This window comes from Myotis myotis, unplaced genomic scaffold (genome assembly GCF_014108235.1).
Source record: "Myotis myotis isolate mMyoMyo1 unplaced genomic scaffold, mMyoMyo1.p scaffold_m19_p_22, whole genome shotgun sequence".
Classification (NCBI taxonomy): domain Eukaryota; kingdom Metazoa; phylum Chordata; class Mammalia; order Chiroptera; family Vespertilionidae; genus Myotis; species Myotis myotis.
In genome coordinates, this window is record NW_023416327.1 from 1,357,216 (window position 1) to 1,374,578 (window position 17,363).

Here is a 17,363-nt window from a genome sequence, read left to right on the forward strand (position 1 = left end):
TTGACAAGAATCGAACCCAGGACCCTTCAGTCCACAGGCCGACGCTCTATCCACTGAGCAACACCGGCCAGGGCTTAACCTTTCTTATACACAGTACATGTCTCTTGTACTGTTTCATCTAGAAATAAACACTTTAACAGCAAAAAGGACATGAAATATAAATGGAAGTTTAACGAAAAGGAAAGGAAATGTACAGTTAAAAATGAAAATGTAGCCCTGACTGGTGTGGCTCAGTGGATAGAGCGTCAGCCTGTGGACTCAAGGGTCCCGGGTTCGATTCCGGTCAAGGGCCTTTACCTTGGTTGCGGGCACATCCCCAGTGGGGGGTGTGCAGGAGGCGGCTGATGGATGTTTCTCTCTCATCGATGTTTCTAACTCTCTAGCCCTCCCCCGTCCCCTCTGTAAAAAATCAATAAAATATATTTTTCAAAAATGAAAATGTAACAATAAGTATAAGCAGCCACAAAAGCAAAACAACAAAAAACAACGCGAAAGTACTCACAGCACAGTATCCTGAGATTGTAACGGTGGGAAACGGACTCATATTCGTACATCCTCGCCTCTGTCACCTGAGGGATTGTGACTGACCCTACAGGTACCAGCCTGAAAGGGTTGTCAGGGTGAGAAGCGAGTTGTCGAGATGGGAGGCGTTCGGGAAACGAGGTTCCACTGTACGTATGTACCTTAGGGCACCCATAGAATGATGAAAAAGCCAGCTGTGTTTAAATGTCCCGCAAGCCCAAACAGATGAACAGTTGCTAGCGTCCATTTATCGTAACAGACTTGCCCACTAGAAAAATCTATCTGCACGACTAACACGGTAACTGATTGAATCACACCTGATCTCCTTAAAATAGCAGCACGGCAGTATCTGGCCTGTCCTAGCAAACATGTGACGTTTGTATCCTGGTTGATAACAGTTTTGAAATTCGTAATACAGTGGGGCCTTGACTCACGAGTGTCCTGACTAACGAGTTTTTCGAGATACGAGCCGTCTCGGCCGGTTATTTGCTTTGAGTTGTGAGCTAAAATTCGGGTTACGAGCCAGCTTCAGATACCCCACCGCTAGTTGGCGCAGCGAACGTCACAGTGAACGCCACATCAGCCCAGCATCACGTGTCTCACTCGTTCACATTTTGATTTGACATGCGAGTGATTTGAGTTACGAGCTCCGTCACGGAACGAATGAAACTCGTCAGTCAAGGCCCCACTGTAGTCTGTAATCCACAGTGAGGTCCCTATTGTGATGCGCCGGAAAATTCCTGTGGTATTCGAAAGACGGACTTCAGAACTGGGTCTGCGCTTGGTGACGGCACACGCTTTTAACTCTCTCTGCGCCGTGTCTACTGCGCCAGCAGCTAGCCGTCAGCGCCGTATCACAGGACTACACTCAGTGAGCTGGCTACTGGGGACGATGACGATGGAATACGATGCAGAGTTTCTATACCCAACAGTTTTAAAAAAATGAAAAATGGGAGTTGGGCCCTCCTTTAAGGCCTTCTTTATTCTTTAGATGCTTAAACTGAACAATTGTTATGTTACTAGAGGCTCGGTGCATGAAATTCGCGCACTCAGGGAGGGGGGCGTCCCTCAGCCTGGATTGTGAGAGGGTGCAGGCCAGGCTGAGGGACCTCACCGGTGCACGATCGGGGCCGGGGAGAGACACAGGAGGTTGGCCAGCCAGGGAGGGACCAAGAGAGGGCTCCAGGGCATGTCCGGCCCGTCTCGCTCAGTCCCGATTGGCCAGACCCTGGCAACAAGCTAACCTACCAGTTGGAGAGTCTGCCCCCTGGTGTTCAGTGCATGTCATAGCGACTTGACGACCGGTCGACTGTCTGCCCCCTGGTGGTCAGTGCACGTCATAGTGAGTGGTTGAGTGGCCTTAGCATCTCATTAGCATATTATACTTTGATTGGTTGAACAGACAACCAGACACTTAGCATATTAGGCTTTAATTATATAGGACTAGTGACCCGGCGTGTGAAATAGTGCAGCCCTGCCCACCCGCACTCGTCCCGCCCACCTGCCCACCCGCCGCCCCACCTTGACACCCTACCCTCTCCACCCAGAGCTCCAGCGCGCCTGGCCCCGTCCCCGCCCCCTTCGGCCGTCTCTGGCCGCTTCAAGCCCCGCCCTCGGTCCCCCCCCCCCCCCGAGTCACCCTGGGCTGGTCCCGCCTCCTCCGGGCGCCTCCCCACTTCCGCCCCATCTCCGTAGCAACGAGGCGGCTCCGTCCCACCACGCACGCAGCCTCCTGTGACATCCCACCTCTGCCCATTTAGTCCCTTTTGGGCAGAGGGCGTCACGACCACTAGCATATTAGCTCTTTATTTTATAGGATTTTACCTTCCGCTGTGAAATCATACAAGACAACTCCTATTCATTTCAGTCCCCTTGGCCACGTGTTCCACCACCAGTAGAACCATCTTCTATATAAATTGTAGTAACATCTCTTTATCTTTTTTTAATTATGTTTTTATTGATTTCAGAGAGAGGACAGGAGAGGGAGAGATAGAAACATCCATGATGAGAGAGAATCATGGACCGGCTGCCTCCCGCACGCCCCACACTGGGGATCGAGCCTGCAACCCGGGCATGTGCCCTGACGGGGAATCGAACCCTGACCTCCTGGTTCATAGGTCGACGCTCAACCCCTGGGCCTCATCTCTTTACCCTTGACCTTAGATGCGTCCATGATGATTAAGCGAATCCCATTTTAAAAAACATGTCGGTGGGTACTCCTGAATTGTTCTGTGAGAAAATCATCTTCTGAAACAGAAGGCGGCGGTCTGATTCTGTGTGAGCACATCCCACATTTTACATCCACGTACTGTTTCAGTTTTATCTCTTTCATTCCAGTTAGAATCTGGGAGTTGCAAGGACTCTGGGAGGTAACCTAGTCATCACTGATGTTTCTCTCTCTCTATCCCTCTCTCTTCCTCTCTGAATTCAATAAAAATATATTTAAAAGAAAGAAAAGAAAAAAACTTCAGGATTGGCTGGACTGCTCGTATGGATTTCGTAGCTGTTTCTTTCTTTCTTTCTTTCTTTTTTTTTTAAGGTAGCTGTCATACAAACCCCAGGACACGCACCCACCCACCCACCCAAGAGCCAGAGAATAGCTCCTGTGACATCCCACCTCTGCCCATTTAGTCCCTTTTGGAAACTCACTCCCGAGCTCGGGAGTGCACCCCGACAAAATCGTCAGCGTTGTTAGGTTTCCCTGTAAGACTCCTGCTGTCGCGTGGATCGCTGTGACGGGTGAGTCCGCCGGCTGTGGCTACCAGCTGCACCAAGACTGGAATAGCATTGTTCCTTTCTGTGCAGCAAGGAAGGCTTTGTAAATTAAATCTTAACATTTTGGGTCAAAAAGAAAGAAAGGAAGTAGAATGGTGGTTGGCAGGGGCCGGGGGAGGGGGAAGGCAGTCACTGTGTAATGGGACATATATGTGGTTTCAGTTTCACAGGATGGAAAGGGTTATGGGGATCGATGGTGATGACCATTGCATAGCAGTGTGACCATTGGATACCACTGAGCTGTGCATGTGAAAAGGTTACGATGGTAAATTGTATGCTAAGTGTGTTTTATCACAATAAAAAAAAGGGCTTCTCCCCAGCTCCCCGCCTCCCCCCCCCAACACCCAGTACCCCTCATGCAGGTGCACAGGTCGGCGCCCAGGGGTCGTCCCTGGCCATCAGGGGTCGTCCCGGGCCATCAGGGGTCATCCCGGGCCATCAGGGGTCATCCCGGGCCATCAGGGGTCGTCCCTGGCCATCAGGGGTCATCCCTGGCCATCAGCGGCTGCAGGAACAGCCCGGCTGTCCCCAGGATGCACACCAGGATGAAAACCCACAGGAAAATGCGGTCGATCACCATGGCCACATACTTCCAGTCGTCTTGAATCTGGAAAAAAACAACACCAATAATCAATAATCAATAATCGAAAGAGGGGAAAAACAGCCCGCAGGAGAAGGCGGCGTGAATACATTTTCAATCCTGAGCACGTGATAGATACATTGCAGCAGCAGAAGCCGCTGTTCCCACCGAAACGCAGGACCCTCCCCCTCTCCCCCCCCAGAGCAAGGGAGAGCGGGAGAGAGAGAGGAACATCAACAAGGAGAGAGAATCGTTGGTCGGCAGTCCGAGGAGGCGTACCGTTCTCAGGTGTCCCTTTAGGCACCAGAGAAGCCGTACAAAGCATCTGTCATGTTAAATCTCCTTTAAGTGAGAACTTTCTCCATGTGTACATCACCTATTTTGTCTTCCTTCTTTTTTAAAAAAATATTTTTTATTGATTTCAGAGAGAAAGGAAGACGGAGAGGGAGAAACATCCATGATGAGAGAGAATCATGGACCGGCTGCCTCCTGCACGCCCCGCACTGGGGGGTCGAGCCCGCAACCCGGGCCTGTGCCCTGACGGGCAATCGAACCGTGACCTCCTGGTTCATAGGTTGATGCTAACCACTGAGCACACGGGCCAGGCCGTGACCGATTTCTTCTAAGTTGGATCCCAGCTTACAGTTTGTAAAGACAGTTAACTGACTTCCGCCTCCGTGGAGGATTCCGGGCCCCTGTTAGAATCGCAGATACAATCCAACATCACCTTTGGCTCACAGTTCTTGCCCAGTTTTAGATGTAATTTCCTCTTAACATCCATATCAGGGCAAGTCCCTCATCACTCTCTCTCTCCCTCGCCCACCACTCCCCCCCACCCCCCGCCCCCCAGCAATACCCAAATAATCAGATACCATCTTCAGTCCTAAGTCCAGGGTATCATGACATTCTGTACGGTCAACAGAACAGGCTGGCGTTCCGAAACAACTGCCTGATAATCAAGTGAAAAGATGGAAGACAGAGCAAGGCTCCTTGTCTACGCTATGGCTTCCACGGAGGCTGGAACGAGAAAGGGGGGTGGTACGTCCGTCCATTAAGCGCCCAGACGGCGCAGAACGCAAGGAAACCGTAATTGAATTGGAAGAAGAGAGAATCCATGAATCAACTGATTTGGAAGAAATAATCGCATAACAATGAGGCAGCATGGACGCGGTAATCTCGTTAAGGGGCCGAAATGGGGCTGGGAGACGGGATTCATGAGCGGCCATGAACGTGTCCTGCTGGTGACACTGAGGAGTCCTGGGCAAGGCCGGGATTAGGCTGCATTTGCCACCAGGTGCTTTATTTGCGGTCCGAAGAGCGGGGTTTGTATGTGCTTCCAGTACCAAATGGACCCTGTACAGGGGCTCCCTCCTGTTCTGCTGGCTGAGACCCCTCAGGCCTGGGAGACGGGGGCGGGAGGCAGAGGCCTGGAGGCAGCTTTGGGTACAGTCCCAGTTCCGCTCCTTTCTAGTCCGGAGAGTCTGGGTAAGTTACGTGACTTTCTTTCATTTAAAAAAAATATATGTTTCTATTGATTTCAGAGAAGAAGGGAGAGGGAGAGAGAGAGAGAAACATCGATGATGAGAGAGAATCATTGGTTAGCTGCCTCCTGCACGCCCCCTACTGGGATTCAGGCCTGAAACCCCAGGCATGTGCCCTGACCGGGAATTGAACCGTGACCTCCTGGTTTTGAGGTTGAGGCTCGACCACTGAGCCACACCAGCCAGGCCAAAGTCTAATTTCTTTTCTTTTCTTTTTCTAATATATTTTATTGATTTTTCACAGAGAGGAAGGGAGAGGGACAGAGAGTCAGAAACATTGATGAGAAACATCCATCAGCTGCCTCCAGCACACCTCCTACTGGGGATGTGCCCGAAACCAAGGTACATGACCTTGACTGGAATCGAACCTGGGACCTTTCAGTCCGCAGGCCGATGCTCTATCCACTGAGCCAAACCAGCTAGGGCCCAATTTCTTTTCTTTTTTTTTTTAAATATATATTTTTATTGATTTCGGAGAAGAAGGGAAAGGGAGTGAGAGAGAGAAACATCCATGATGAGAGAGAATCCTGGATCGGCGGCCTCCTGCACGCCCCACATTGGGGATGGAGCCCGAAACCCGGGCCCGGGCCCTGACCGGGAATCGAACCGGGACCTCCTGGTTCCTAAGTTGATGCTCAACCACTGAGCCACACCGGCCGGGCCAGAGTCTAATTTCTTAACCCAGCCCTACGCCTTGCCCCACAGGAGCCCATACACGTCTGCTGAGCGGATGACCGACCGCCGTAATGACAGATGCCCTAACACGCCCTTACCTCTTTGGCCTCATTCTGCGCCTTCATATTCTCCGCGATGTACCTGACGCTCTGGATGGCCTCCTTGATTTCCGGCGACAGGGCCGACAGCGAGAGCACGGCGTCCACGGAGTCGGTGCTGGAGCTCCGCGTGAGGTTGGCGGTGAAGTTGGAGATCTTCACCGAGCGGCGGTGGCGGCTGGCACCGCACAGCCCCTCCTGGCAGGGGCCGCCCTCCTTGCCGTCCTTGGACCCCGGGCGACGGCGGAAGCAGTTGAGGTTGGCGAACTCGGCGCTGGCGCTGGCGGCGGGCCTCGGCCCTGGGGCACCGCCGCCGCCGCCGCCGCCCTCGCCGCCCGCCGGCCTGGCCATGAACATGACCCGGGGCAGCGCCTGCAGGAACACGGCCTTCACCCAGGCGGGCATGGTGTGCGTGGCGGGCGTCCGGTAGTGCACGTTGAGCACGAAGACCGTGATGACGATGGACAGGGTGACGAAGATCATGGTGAACAGCAGGTACTCGCCGATGAGCGGGATGACCAGCGAGGTGGACGGGATGGTCTCGGTGATGACCAGCAGGAAGACGGTGAGGGAGAGCAGCACGGAGATGCACAGCGTCACCTTCTCGCCGCAGTCGGAGGGCAGGTAGAAGACGAGCACCGTGAGGAAGGAGATGAGCAGGCAGGGGATGATGAGGTTGATGGTGTAGAAGAGGGGCAGGCGCCGGATGTACAGCGAGTAGGTGACGTCCTGGTAGATCTCCTCGCAGCAGTTGTACTTGATGTCGTGCTTGTAGCCGGGGGCGTGGATGATGGCCCACTCGCCGCTCTCCCAGTAGTCCTTGAGGTTCATGGAGGAGCCGACCAGGACCAGCTCGATCTTGGCCTTGTCGTAGGACCAGGAGCCGAACTTCATGGTGCAGTTCTGGTAGTCGAAGGGGAAGTAGGTGACGTCGATCTTGCAGGAGCTCTTGAAGATGGCCGGGGGGATCCAGGTCACCTCGCCCGTGTGCTTGACCAGGGCTTTGGTCTTGTCGTCCACCTGGAAGTCCCCCATGGCGCTGCGGGGAGAGAGGCGGGGCCCGGTCACGGCACACGCGGGCCGGCCAGCTCACGGGACGGTCGAGCTCAGAGCGCCGGGATGTCCACCCACACACCGAGGGGGACCCTGGAGCCCAGGACACCCCCCCTGGCCCCCCGCCCCGGCCTCACACACCGTCTGACACCCTCACCGCGCCTCGAGGAGGTCGCTGGCTCATCCCACCACACACAACGCCTGTTGCATCGAGACACCCCAAGTGCCCCTTCTCTTGAAGGAGAGAAACAGGATGAACGTTGTCGGCCCGGAGGCAGGTTCCTAAGTGGACGCTCAACCCCTGAGCCACACCAGCCGGCCTGTAAGTAAATTCTTACCGGAGCACACAGCCATCCCCACGCGCCTACGGCCTATGGCTACTTGTTTGTTTGTTTGTTAATCCTCACCCGAGGATATTCTCCCATTGATTTTTAGAGAGAGTGGAAGGGAGGGGGAGAGACACAGAGAGAGACACATCGATGGGTTGCCTCCCCCACACGCCCCCGACCACGGCCGGGGATGGAGCCTGCAACCAAGGTACGTGCCCTGGACTGGAATCGAACCCGGACCCTTTAGTCCGGGGGCCGACGCTCTGTCCACTGAGCCAAACCGGCTAGGGCTGTCTATGGCTACTGTTAAAAAATATATGTTTTTACTGATTTCAGAGAGGAAGGGAGAGAGAGAGAGACAGACAGAGAGAGAGAAACACCAATGATGAGAATCATTTACTGACTGCCTCCTGCAGGCCCTACACTGGGGATGGAGCCTGCAACCCGGGCCTCTGCCCTGACCGGGAATCGAACCGTGACCTCCCGGTTCATGGGTCAACCAACGCTCAACCACGGAGCCACGCCGGCCGGGCTGACCCCCTCGTTTTACTGAAGAGGAAATGGAAGCCCAGGGAACAGGATCGAGCTGCAGAGCTGGTGGCAGAGCCGTGACCACCCAGGACTCGGGTCCCCAGGTGAGGAGGCGCCTAACCCCGTGGGCTCCGAGGCCAGGTGTTGGCGAGAAGCCGGTCTCGGTGGCTGATGCACGTCCCCGCTGTTTTCCAGGGATCCCGGTCACCGGAGGCCTGTGTGCCGACCGGCAGGGTCAGCAGCCCGTCTCTGCCACCAGGGGGCAGAGAGGACCCGGCCTGGGCCTGGGATCGGGCTCAGCGCCAGCCACAGAGGGGCACTGGGTAAGCATCCGCTGACTGAGCGAATGACCAGGAAATAAAGGACGATCTCCGATCTCCGGTCACAGGGCGACCAGGAGCTGGCTGACGGCGAGGACAGCGGGCGGGGACGGGGGTGGGGGTGCCTCTGAGCCACTGGGCTCTGAGCAGGGGGGTCGATTAGAGGAAGGAAGGGCAGACAGGCTGCAAGTGAGCAGCTGTAGGAGCTGAGGGCGCCAACGGGGAGAGCGTGGCGGCATTCGTGTTCTTGTAATCCTCAGCGGAGGATGTTTCCTATTGATTTTTTAAAAGTATATTTATTATTGATGTCAGAGAGGAAGGGAGAGAGAGAGAGAGAGAGAGAAACATCCATGAGGAGAGAGAATCATGGACCAGCTGCCTCCTGCAGGCCCCACACTGGGGATGGAGCCCGCAACCCAGGCCTGTGTCCTGAGCTGGAATCAAACCGTGACCTCCTGGTTCATAGGTCGACCTTCAACCCCTGAGCCATGCTGGCCGGGCTCCATTGATTTTTAAAAAATATATTTTTTTATTGATTTCAGAGATGAAGGGAGAGGGAGAGCGAGAGAGAAACATCCATGATGAGAGGGAATTATTGATCGGCTGCCTCCTGCACGCCCCCCACTGGGGATGGAGTCCTCAACCTGGGCCTGTGCCCTTGACTGGAATCGAACCTGGGACCTTTGAGTCCGCAGGCTGACGCTCTATCCACTGAGCCACACCAGCCAGGGATCCATTGATTTTGTTTAAACAGAGTGGAAGGGAGGGAGGAGAGAGAGAGAGAAAGAAACATGGACACGAGAGAAATACATCGATTGTTGCCTCCTGCTGGAGCCCCAACTGGGGCCAGGGATTGAACCTGCAACCAAGGTACGTCCCCTTGACCAGGAATCGAACCCAGGACCCTCTAGTCCGAGGTCCGGTGCTCTAACTACTGGGAAACACCAGCCAGGGCAGCATTCGTGTTTCACTCCCTCCAGATTCCCTCAGCAATGCAGGGCAACTGGGATAGCAACAGGCAAAACCTCCCGCCCGCATCGTCCACGAAGGTGACACGGAACCCCCTGAACCTCAGACTATGATGAGTGTGTGGGGCTGAACCCCCACCGCCATCAGGACCTGCATTGGAACATGTGGGGTTAGCTGCGGGTGGAGGTCGCAGGGGGCAGAGAAAAGGGGGTTCTCCTGTCCTGGGGGCCCCAGGTGGAAATCACCGAGAAGTTTCTGCCCCTCAAAAAGTGGACCCTACTCTGCAATGAATCTTCAGCACATGAAACAAAGAGGGCAGTTTGTGGGAGGGAACAGAGGCGGTGGGGCCTGGCGGGGTGTGGCTCAGTGGTCCAGCATCAACTTATGAACCAGGAGGTCAGGGTTCAATTCCCAGTCAAGGGCACAGGCCCGGGTTGCAGGCTCGATCCCCAGCGGGGGGCGTGCAGGAGGCAGCCGATCCACGATTCTCATCATGGATGTTTCTCTCTCCCTTCCTCTCTGAAATAGATATTTTTAAAAAAGATATATATTTTTAAAAGGTATATTTTTAAAAATTATATCTATATATATAAAAGGCTAATATGCAAAGTGTCCCTTGGGAGTTTGACCAGGAGACTGGGAGTTCGATCGCTTGCTATGATGTGCACTGACCACCAGGAGGTGGTGCGGAACAAAGGAAGGCCCCTGCTGGCAGCCAAAAGGCCCTAATCGGCCCTGATCACTGGCCAGGCCTAGGGACCCTACCTGTGCATGAATTTCATGCACTGGGCCTCTAGTATAAGATATATCTTTTTTTTTTAAATATATTTTATTGGTTTTTTACAGAGAGGAAGGGAGAGGAATAGAGAGTTAGAAACATCGATCAGCTGCCTCCTGCAAACTCCCCACTGGGGATGTGCCCGCAACCAAGGTACATGCCCTTGACCGGAATCGAACCTGGGACCCTTCAGTCCGCAGGCTGACGCTCTATCCACTGAGCCACACCAGTCAGGGCAAGATATATCTTAAAAAAAAAAAAAAAAAAAGACAAAGGAAAAATATCTCTTGGTGACCCAAGCGAAAAGAACAGCCCCCTGACACGTAAGCTGACGACACATCCCAGCGCGTCTAGGGCAGCCCTGGCTGCCTCTTGGTCCTGGGACACCGACGAACAGTGGCCACTTTCTCGCCCCAGAGTCGCCCGGTGTTACAAGAACAAGAGAATCGGACGGGCCTCAGGCTTTGACGTCCGCACTTTGCACCAGGACCTGAGTCAGCGTCTGAAAGGCGTCCACCGGAGGGAAGAAGAGGAACCAAGGGTGTCGTGTCAGGTGAATGGCCACAAAGCGTTATCTAAAAAGGCCGCCCCGAGTGACGAACGGGTGAGAACTCAGGGCGCGTTCTGGGCACCCCCTGAGGATTGCGTCAGAGAGTGGATTTCAGAAAACAAAGGTGATCGAGAAACGTTGGCATAAGAAGGTAAATGCTGCCCTGACCGGTGTGGCTCAGTGGATAGAGCGCCGGCCTGCGGACTGAAGGGTCCCGGGTTCGATTCCGGTCAAGGGCATGTACCTGGGTTGCGGGCACATCCCCAGTGGGGGGCGTGCAGGAGGCGGCTGATCAGTGTTTCTCTCTCATCGATGTTTCTAACTCTCTATCCCTCTCCTTTCCTCTCTGTAAAAAATCAATTAAAAAAATATTTTTTTTAAAAAAGAAGGTAAACACAGAGAAACCCTCCAGGGAGGCCCAGCCCCGAGAAGCCCGAGTTCTGACGGGAAGAGACGAGCTGGATGCTTTTCTCTAAATGTTACTTCCGGCCTCAGAGTCTAAGGAAATGGCTTCTGCTCTTTGCTTCTCCCAAACCCAGTCTGAAGCGCCCACCACTCTCTCGGTGCCGCTGTGAGCACACATCCTGAAGGTCCCCATTCGCCCGAGATTTCCGGGAAGAAAACCGCTGTGACATTTAAATCGTGAGATTAAAAATTCTGCCTGTGTTCTTTATTTGTTTTTTAATTTTTTAAAAATTGATTTCAGAGAGGAAGGGGAGGGAGAGGGAGAGAGAGAGAGAAACATCCATGATGAGAGAGAATCAGGGATCGGCTGCCTCCTGCATGCCCCCCACTGGGGATCGAGCCCGCAACCCAGGCCTGTGCCCTGAGCGGGAATCGAACCCAGACCTCCTGGTTCATAGGTCAACGCTCAACCACTGAGCCACCCACACCAACCGGGCAGAATCATGCAATTTTGAATGGTGTGTTTGTTTTTTTCTTGAGAAAACAGGAAATAAAACACGGACCAGTTCTTGAAGTGGGTAAAGATCCCCCTCCTTTTAGCCATTGACCAGAAAGTGGGATGCAGCCAAAAACATAGCTTCCCCAGCCCTGATAGGAACAGTGAAATATATCCGTGTGTACGAATACGACGTAAACACAAAATGCTTTTTTTTTTTACTCATTAAGATCAGATTGGACCATATCTATAGGAAAAACGCTGAACAGTACGACTAGAGATAAGGTACAGGTGGAAAAGTGATGTTTCCCACACCCAGGAACGGACCAGCACATACTGTCAGTGATCAGTGAGCACCTATGTCTGCCTCGTGGGGCCTACGTGTGGGGACTGTCCGCTTTTTAGGAAAGACAGGCGCCACCACTGGCAGGTTCAGAACGGCAGAGGCGGGCCCTAGCCTGTGTGGCTCAGTGGATAGAGCGCCGGCCTGCGGACTGAAGGGTCCCGGGTTCGATTCTGGTCAAGGGCACAGGCCTGGGTTGTGGGCTCGATCCCCAGTGGGGGGCATGCGGGAGGCAGCTGATCCATGATTCTCTCTCATCATGGATGTTTCTCTCTCTCTCTCCCCCTCTCCCTTCCTCTCTGACATCAATAAAAATATATTTAAAACAAACGAACAAAGAACGGCAGGGGAGGGACCTCAGAGGCTCCCTGAAGCGGGTGGGGAGGTGCGTGGGGAGGGAGGGTCAGGGGGCAGGACTGGTCATCAGGCGAGCAGATCTCCTCCTTCCTGACCTGCAGGAACGGTCTGTCCCGGGGAGGGCGGTGGTGGCAGGTGCCACCCCCCATGGAGTCCCCCTCCCGGCCCTCGCTCTGCCCCCTCCCAGCCCTCGCTCTGCCCCCTCCCCGCCTTTGCTCTCCTCGCTCTGCCCCCTCCCTGCCCTCCTCTCTCTGTCCCCTCCCTGCCCTCGCTCTGACCTGCAGTTGCAGGATTGGATATTACAGCCCAGGCCTGTCTGCCCGGAGGCACAGCCATCTCCCGAGGCAGGCGCAGTGGGTGCTCAGCGAACGCCTGTGGGGGAGCCAGGGGATGGTGCCCATCGGAGAGGGAAGGGAAGGGCCGGGAAGGCGGGCGCCCCCTTACTTGTTGTAGAGCACGATGTCCGGCTTCCAGATCTTCTGGGCGGGGACGCGCAGGAACTCCGCCCCGTCGTAGTCCGCGGGGTCCCACTTCAGCTTGTAGTCGTTCCAGATCTGGGGGGGGGGGGGACCGTGTGGTTTATTTCTCTGGTGCCCCCCTCCCTGGCGACTCCCCACCCAGCCCCGTGACACCGGGGAGAGCCCTGGGCTGCGGGCGCGGGCCGCCCCCTGCCAATCGTGTGAGGACCTCCAGCGCTGACTCTCACCAGGTCTGGTCCGTGTGCTGTTTTTAAAAAATATATTTTTAGCCCTGACCAGTGTGGCTCAGTGGATAGAGCGTCGGCCTGTGGACTGAAGGGTCCCGGGTTCGATTCCGGTCAAGGGCATGGACCTTGGTTGCAGGCACATCCCCAGTGGGGGGCGTGCAGGAGGCAGCCGATCGATGTTTCTCTCTCATCGATGTTTCTAACTCTCTATCCCTCTCCCTTCCCCTCTGTAAAAAATCAATAAAATATATTTTTAAAAAATTATTGCTTTCAGACAGGAAGGGAGAGGGAGAGAGAGATAGAAACATCCGTGATGAGAGAGGGTCATGGATCCGCCGCCTCCGGCACGCCCCACACTGGGGATCGAGTCCACAACCCCCGCCTGTGCCCTGACCGGGAATCGAACCCTGACCTCCTGGTTCCTAGGTCAAGGCTCAACCACTGAGCCACACCAGCCGGGCTGAGCTCGTAAGTTGACGACCTTCCCCACCAGGTCCCCAAACAGGGTGCCAGACACACACAGCACCCAGGTTGAGCAGGGCTGGTGTCTGAAGGGTTTGGGGAGAGCACCCACGACCCCCTCGCGGCCCAAGAAGTGCCGGGTGCAGAGGCTGGGAGACCTGGTCCTGAGCCCCTGAGGGGAGAGCGTGTGCCGTGGGGGCCCCGCGTGGGCACTGGGCCCTCCCGGCGTCCCAGGCGCCTGGAAGAGGCTCGCCAGCCGGCGGGTGGAAGGTCGCGGCCAGGCCAGAGCGTTATCGGCCCAGGTCTCGGCCGGGCCTCCCTGGGGAGGGCACAGGGGAGACGAGGTCTTTGTCCTCCATCGGAGCTGGGGGCCCCCACCTCCCAGCCAACAAGGACCCCAGCGTCTGATTCCGACTTCAGGAGGAGTTTTTGGCAAGAGGAAGGGAAGGAGGTGGTCTTAGCCCACCCTAGAGTTGGGGGCCAGGCCTGCAGGCCCCGGTCTGTCCCATCTGGGCTTGCGGGACCAGGCCCTGCAGTGCTTGGGGCGGGGAGCGGGGGGTACACCTTGGGCCCCAGGCCCAACACTCAATGGGCCCCAGGCCGGTCTGCAGAAAGGAAGCGAGCAGGGCAGTCGCCACCAGGGGGCAGCACGCGCAGGGCCCGGCCACTTACTTGCTTGAGCCACAGGTTGGTCTCCATGATCTGGTTGACTTCATCCTGGAAAGGTAGACGAGCGGGGGTGGGTGCAGGGCCACAGCGGGCCCTGGGGAGGCCTCCCCCGCGGCCCCGCGCCCCACGGCCACGGCCACGGCCAGCACTCACCACCTTCACCAGCTGGGACATGGACACCTCGAACTGGATGATGACGGCGTCGGACACGTTGGCCACGGGCCGGATGATCTCGTTGTAGTCCTGGAACAGCCGCTCGAACAGGCGGTGCTCGGCCTCCGAGCCGCGGGCCCCTGAGGGAGGCGCCCGTCAGACCCGTGTCCCCTCGCCGGGACCCTCCCCCCCCAAAAAAAACAGCCCCCTTTGCACCCCGGGGTGGGGGGGGGGTGGCTCCGGAACGTTTGGCCGAGCCGGGGTTCTGGGTGTGGAGAGCTCTGGTGCGTGTGCTGACAAACTCCCTGTGGGCTGTGTGACCTTAGGCAGGTGGCTCCACCTCTCTGAACCCCAGCTGCTTTCTCTGTGAAAACAAAGGCTGTGAATGTGTCCGCGCAGTAGGGTTGTTACAGGGAGGGGCTCAGCTCGGGCCAGCGTTCCGTGGGACCCAGGTGCGCTCCTCGTCCTCCCTGCTGTGATGGGGCAGGTGCAGGGTCCACACAGGTACAGCCGCTGGCTGCTTCCGGACGGAGATAACCCAGGGGCCCCCGGGCCACCACCCCCACCCCCCGCCAGGTGTGCCGCCTCCCAGCCTCCCGGGGGGTGGGGGCGCTGCAGCCCAGGCCCGGGGCTCCCCTCTGTCCCACGCGGGACCCTGTCAGGGTCTGGCCCCCAACCCTCTTATGTAGAAGTTGGGCGCCTACATGGCCCCGTGGGTCTTAGACTGTGAGCCAGGGTTCCTGCGGATGCCGCCTTCACACCCTGGTCGGAGACCCCCCTAAACTCTCTGAAACCCTCGGGGACCCCTTCGCATCCCAGGGTATTTTCCCATTGACTTTTAGAGAGAGAGGAAGGGAGAGGGGAGAGAGAGAGAGAGAGAGAGAGAGAGAGAGAGAGAGAGAGAGAGAGAGAAGAGAGAGAGATGGATTGGTTGCCTCCGGCATGGACCCAGACTGGGGGGGGAGGGTGGGGAGGATCAAGCCTGCAACTGAGGTACGCGCGCCCTTGACCGGAGTTGAACCCGGGACCCTTTGGTCCACGGCCTGATGCTCTGTCCACCGAACCAAACCGGCCAGGACCACCCCAGGCACCTCGAGTCCGCTGCCTGCCGCTTCCCACTTAGAATTTGGGGAGCGGGGAGGGGAAGCCCTGGTGAAGTCCCAGTTTCTCCGGGTCTAGAAATGCGATCGTGCCTGCCCCCGTCCCGTCCCCCCTGTCCCCCCCATGAAGGAGGGGCTCCAGGAGCTGGGGGGGGGGGTGCCAGGCGCTCTGAGCGGCGGGGGCCTCAGCATGGAGGTGGCAGGAGCGGCGGCTCTGAGCGCACGGCCACCTCGCGTCCCCCCTCTTCCCCATCCACCCCCACCCCCCACCCCGCGACCCTGCCAAACCCTCGCCCCCTCCTACCACCGCCCCCCGCAGGCCAGAGACTCCTGGCGACGGGTCGGGGCCGTTTCCCCGCGACCCGGCAGAGGCGGGGCGCGCGCTCGGGCGCAGCGGGGAGAAGGCAGGAGGGGGGGCCGGCGCGCAAGCTTTCCCCCCAGCACCCCCTCCCTACCCCCGGCCCGAACCGCCTGCCCCCTCCCCACGGAGCCCTCCAGTCGTCCCCTCTCTGCCTCGGTTTCTCCATGTTTAGGGGCCGCGATGCAGACGGTGGAGCCGACGCCACTGCCGACCCAGCGCTCCCGGCGGAGGCCGAGGAGGCAGCGCCCACGGGGAAGGCGCGTCCCCACCCCGCGCGTCCCCGACCCCCTCCTCGCCCCGCTCCCCCACTCGGACTCCGCGTCGCCTCTCGGGGCGCCCGTCCCGCGGCCTCCCCCGCGCTCACCCGGGAGCAGCAGCAGCAGCAGCAGCACAAGTGGGTGCGCCCCGCGCGAGGGTGCGCCCATGGCCGTGCGTCCGGCTGCCCGGAGGCCCCGAGCGAGCGACCGGGAGCGGATTCGGGGGGAGGAGGCAGCCGAGGTCCGTGGGCTCCCCGCGCGCCGGCCGCTCGGAGACAAAGGGGGCGGGGAGCGCGGGGCTCGGGTGGTTCCCAGCCTCCCGCCCGCCCCGCCCGCCGCGCGCCGGGGAGTCGGGTCGGGCGCTGGGTGGGGGGGGGGGGATGCGCTGGGGCTGGTGCGGGAGGCGGCCGCGCCAGCCAATCAGAGCGCGGACCCGACCGCCCCGCCCCGCCCCGCCCCGCCCCGCCCGCGGGGAGCTGGGCAGCCGGCCTGGGAGGGCGCGCCACGTGGGATCCTGTGCCCCGGCGCGCCGCGCGCGTCCCCGCCTCGGGTGGCTGCCCCCCGTCCTCCCCCGCCCCCCAGGGCCCCTCACGCGCCTCGGAAGGAGGCCGCGGGGTCTTGGCGCGATAAAGCCACTGTTGGGCATTGGAGGTGCGATCCCGCTCAGCGGTTCTCAACCTGTGGGTCGCGACCCCTTTAAATCTATCCTGCATTTCAGGTATTTCCATGACGATTCATAACAGTAGCAACATGACAGCGAAGAAGTAGCCACGAAAATAATTTTATAGTTGGGGGTCACCACAACATGAGGGACTGTATGAAAGGGTCACGGCATCAGGAAGGTTGAGAACCGCTGATGGGCTACTTGGTTTTGGGGATCCCTTCGCGCGCGGGAGGCGGGGGATCCGAGGCAGCCGAGCTCGGGTTCGTGGGGAGCGGAATGGTTGCGGCTCCGCCAGGGGTCCCTGGAGGTTTGCTATGCGGTTGAGGATGTTTGAAATGCCTGCTCTTAGGAAGTGAGACGAAAGAAGGAAAAATACCGGCGTTGCTCACTGGTTGAGCACGGACCCATGCACATGCCCGGGTTGCGCGCTCAATTTCCAGTAGGGGGCGTGCAGGAGGCAGCTGATCAATGTCTCTCCTTCTCCCTTCCTCTCTGAAATCAACAAAAATGTATTTTAAAACAATAATTAAGCCCTGGCTGGTGTGGCTCAGTGCATAGAGCGTTGCCTAGCGGACTGAAGGGTCCCGGCTTCGATTCTGGCCAAGGGCACATGCCTGGGTTGCGGGCTCGATCCCCAGTGTGGGGCCTGCCGGAGGCAGCTGATCAGTG

General features: G+C 57.6%; 1 protein-coding gene across 2 annotated transcripts; it reads right to left on the minus strand.

The window, feature by feature from the left end:
- Window positions 1–3,118: 3,118 nt before the first annotated feature.
- On the minus strand, window positions 3,119–16,378 carry CHRNA3 (cholinergic receptor nicotinic alpha 3 subunit). 2 transcript variants are annotated; one of them, XM_036355512.1, is made up of 7 exons: window positions 16,138–16,378; window positions 14,313–14,452; window positions 14,163–14,207; window positions 12,767–12,876; window positions 6,192–7,230; window positions 3,749–3,904; window positions 3,119–3,688 (listed from the first exon to the last, which is right to left on the minus strand). In XM_036355512.1, exons 1-6 carry the CDS (start codon window positions 16,196–16,198, stop codon window positions 3,776–3,778), a joined length of 1,524 nt encoding a protein of 507 aa, XP_036211405.1. In that variant the 5' UTR covers window positions 16,199–16,378; the 3' UTR covers window positions 3,119–3,688; window positions 3,749–3,775. The 2 variants fall into 2 exon arrangements, with proteins under 2 accessions (XP_036211405.1, XP_036211403.1); XM_036355510.1 differs by having other exon boundaries at window positions 3,119–3,904.
- Between the last annotated feature and the right edge of the window lie 985 nt (window positions 16,379–17,363).

What these genes read in the sequence shown, in the direction of transcription:
- CHRNA3 (XM_036355512.1), bottom strand. Translation starts at nt 16,198, where the DNA reads ATGGGCGCACCCTCGCGCGGGGCGCACCCACTTGTGCTGCTGCTGCTG. An exon ending in TGTCCCAGCTGGTGAAGGTG is followed by an intron (nt 14,208 to 14,312) that starts GTGAGTGCTGGC and finishes CTACCTTTCCAG; the next exon opens with GATGAAGTCAACCAGATCAT. An exon ending in CGCAGAATGAGGCCAAAGAG is followed by an intron (nt 3,905 to 6,191) that starts GTAAGGGCGTGT and finishes GTTTTTTTCCAG; the next exon opens with ATTCAAGACGACTGGAAGTA.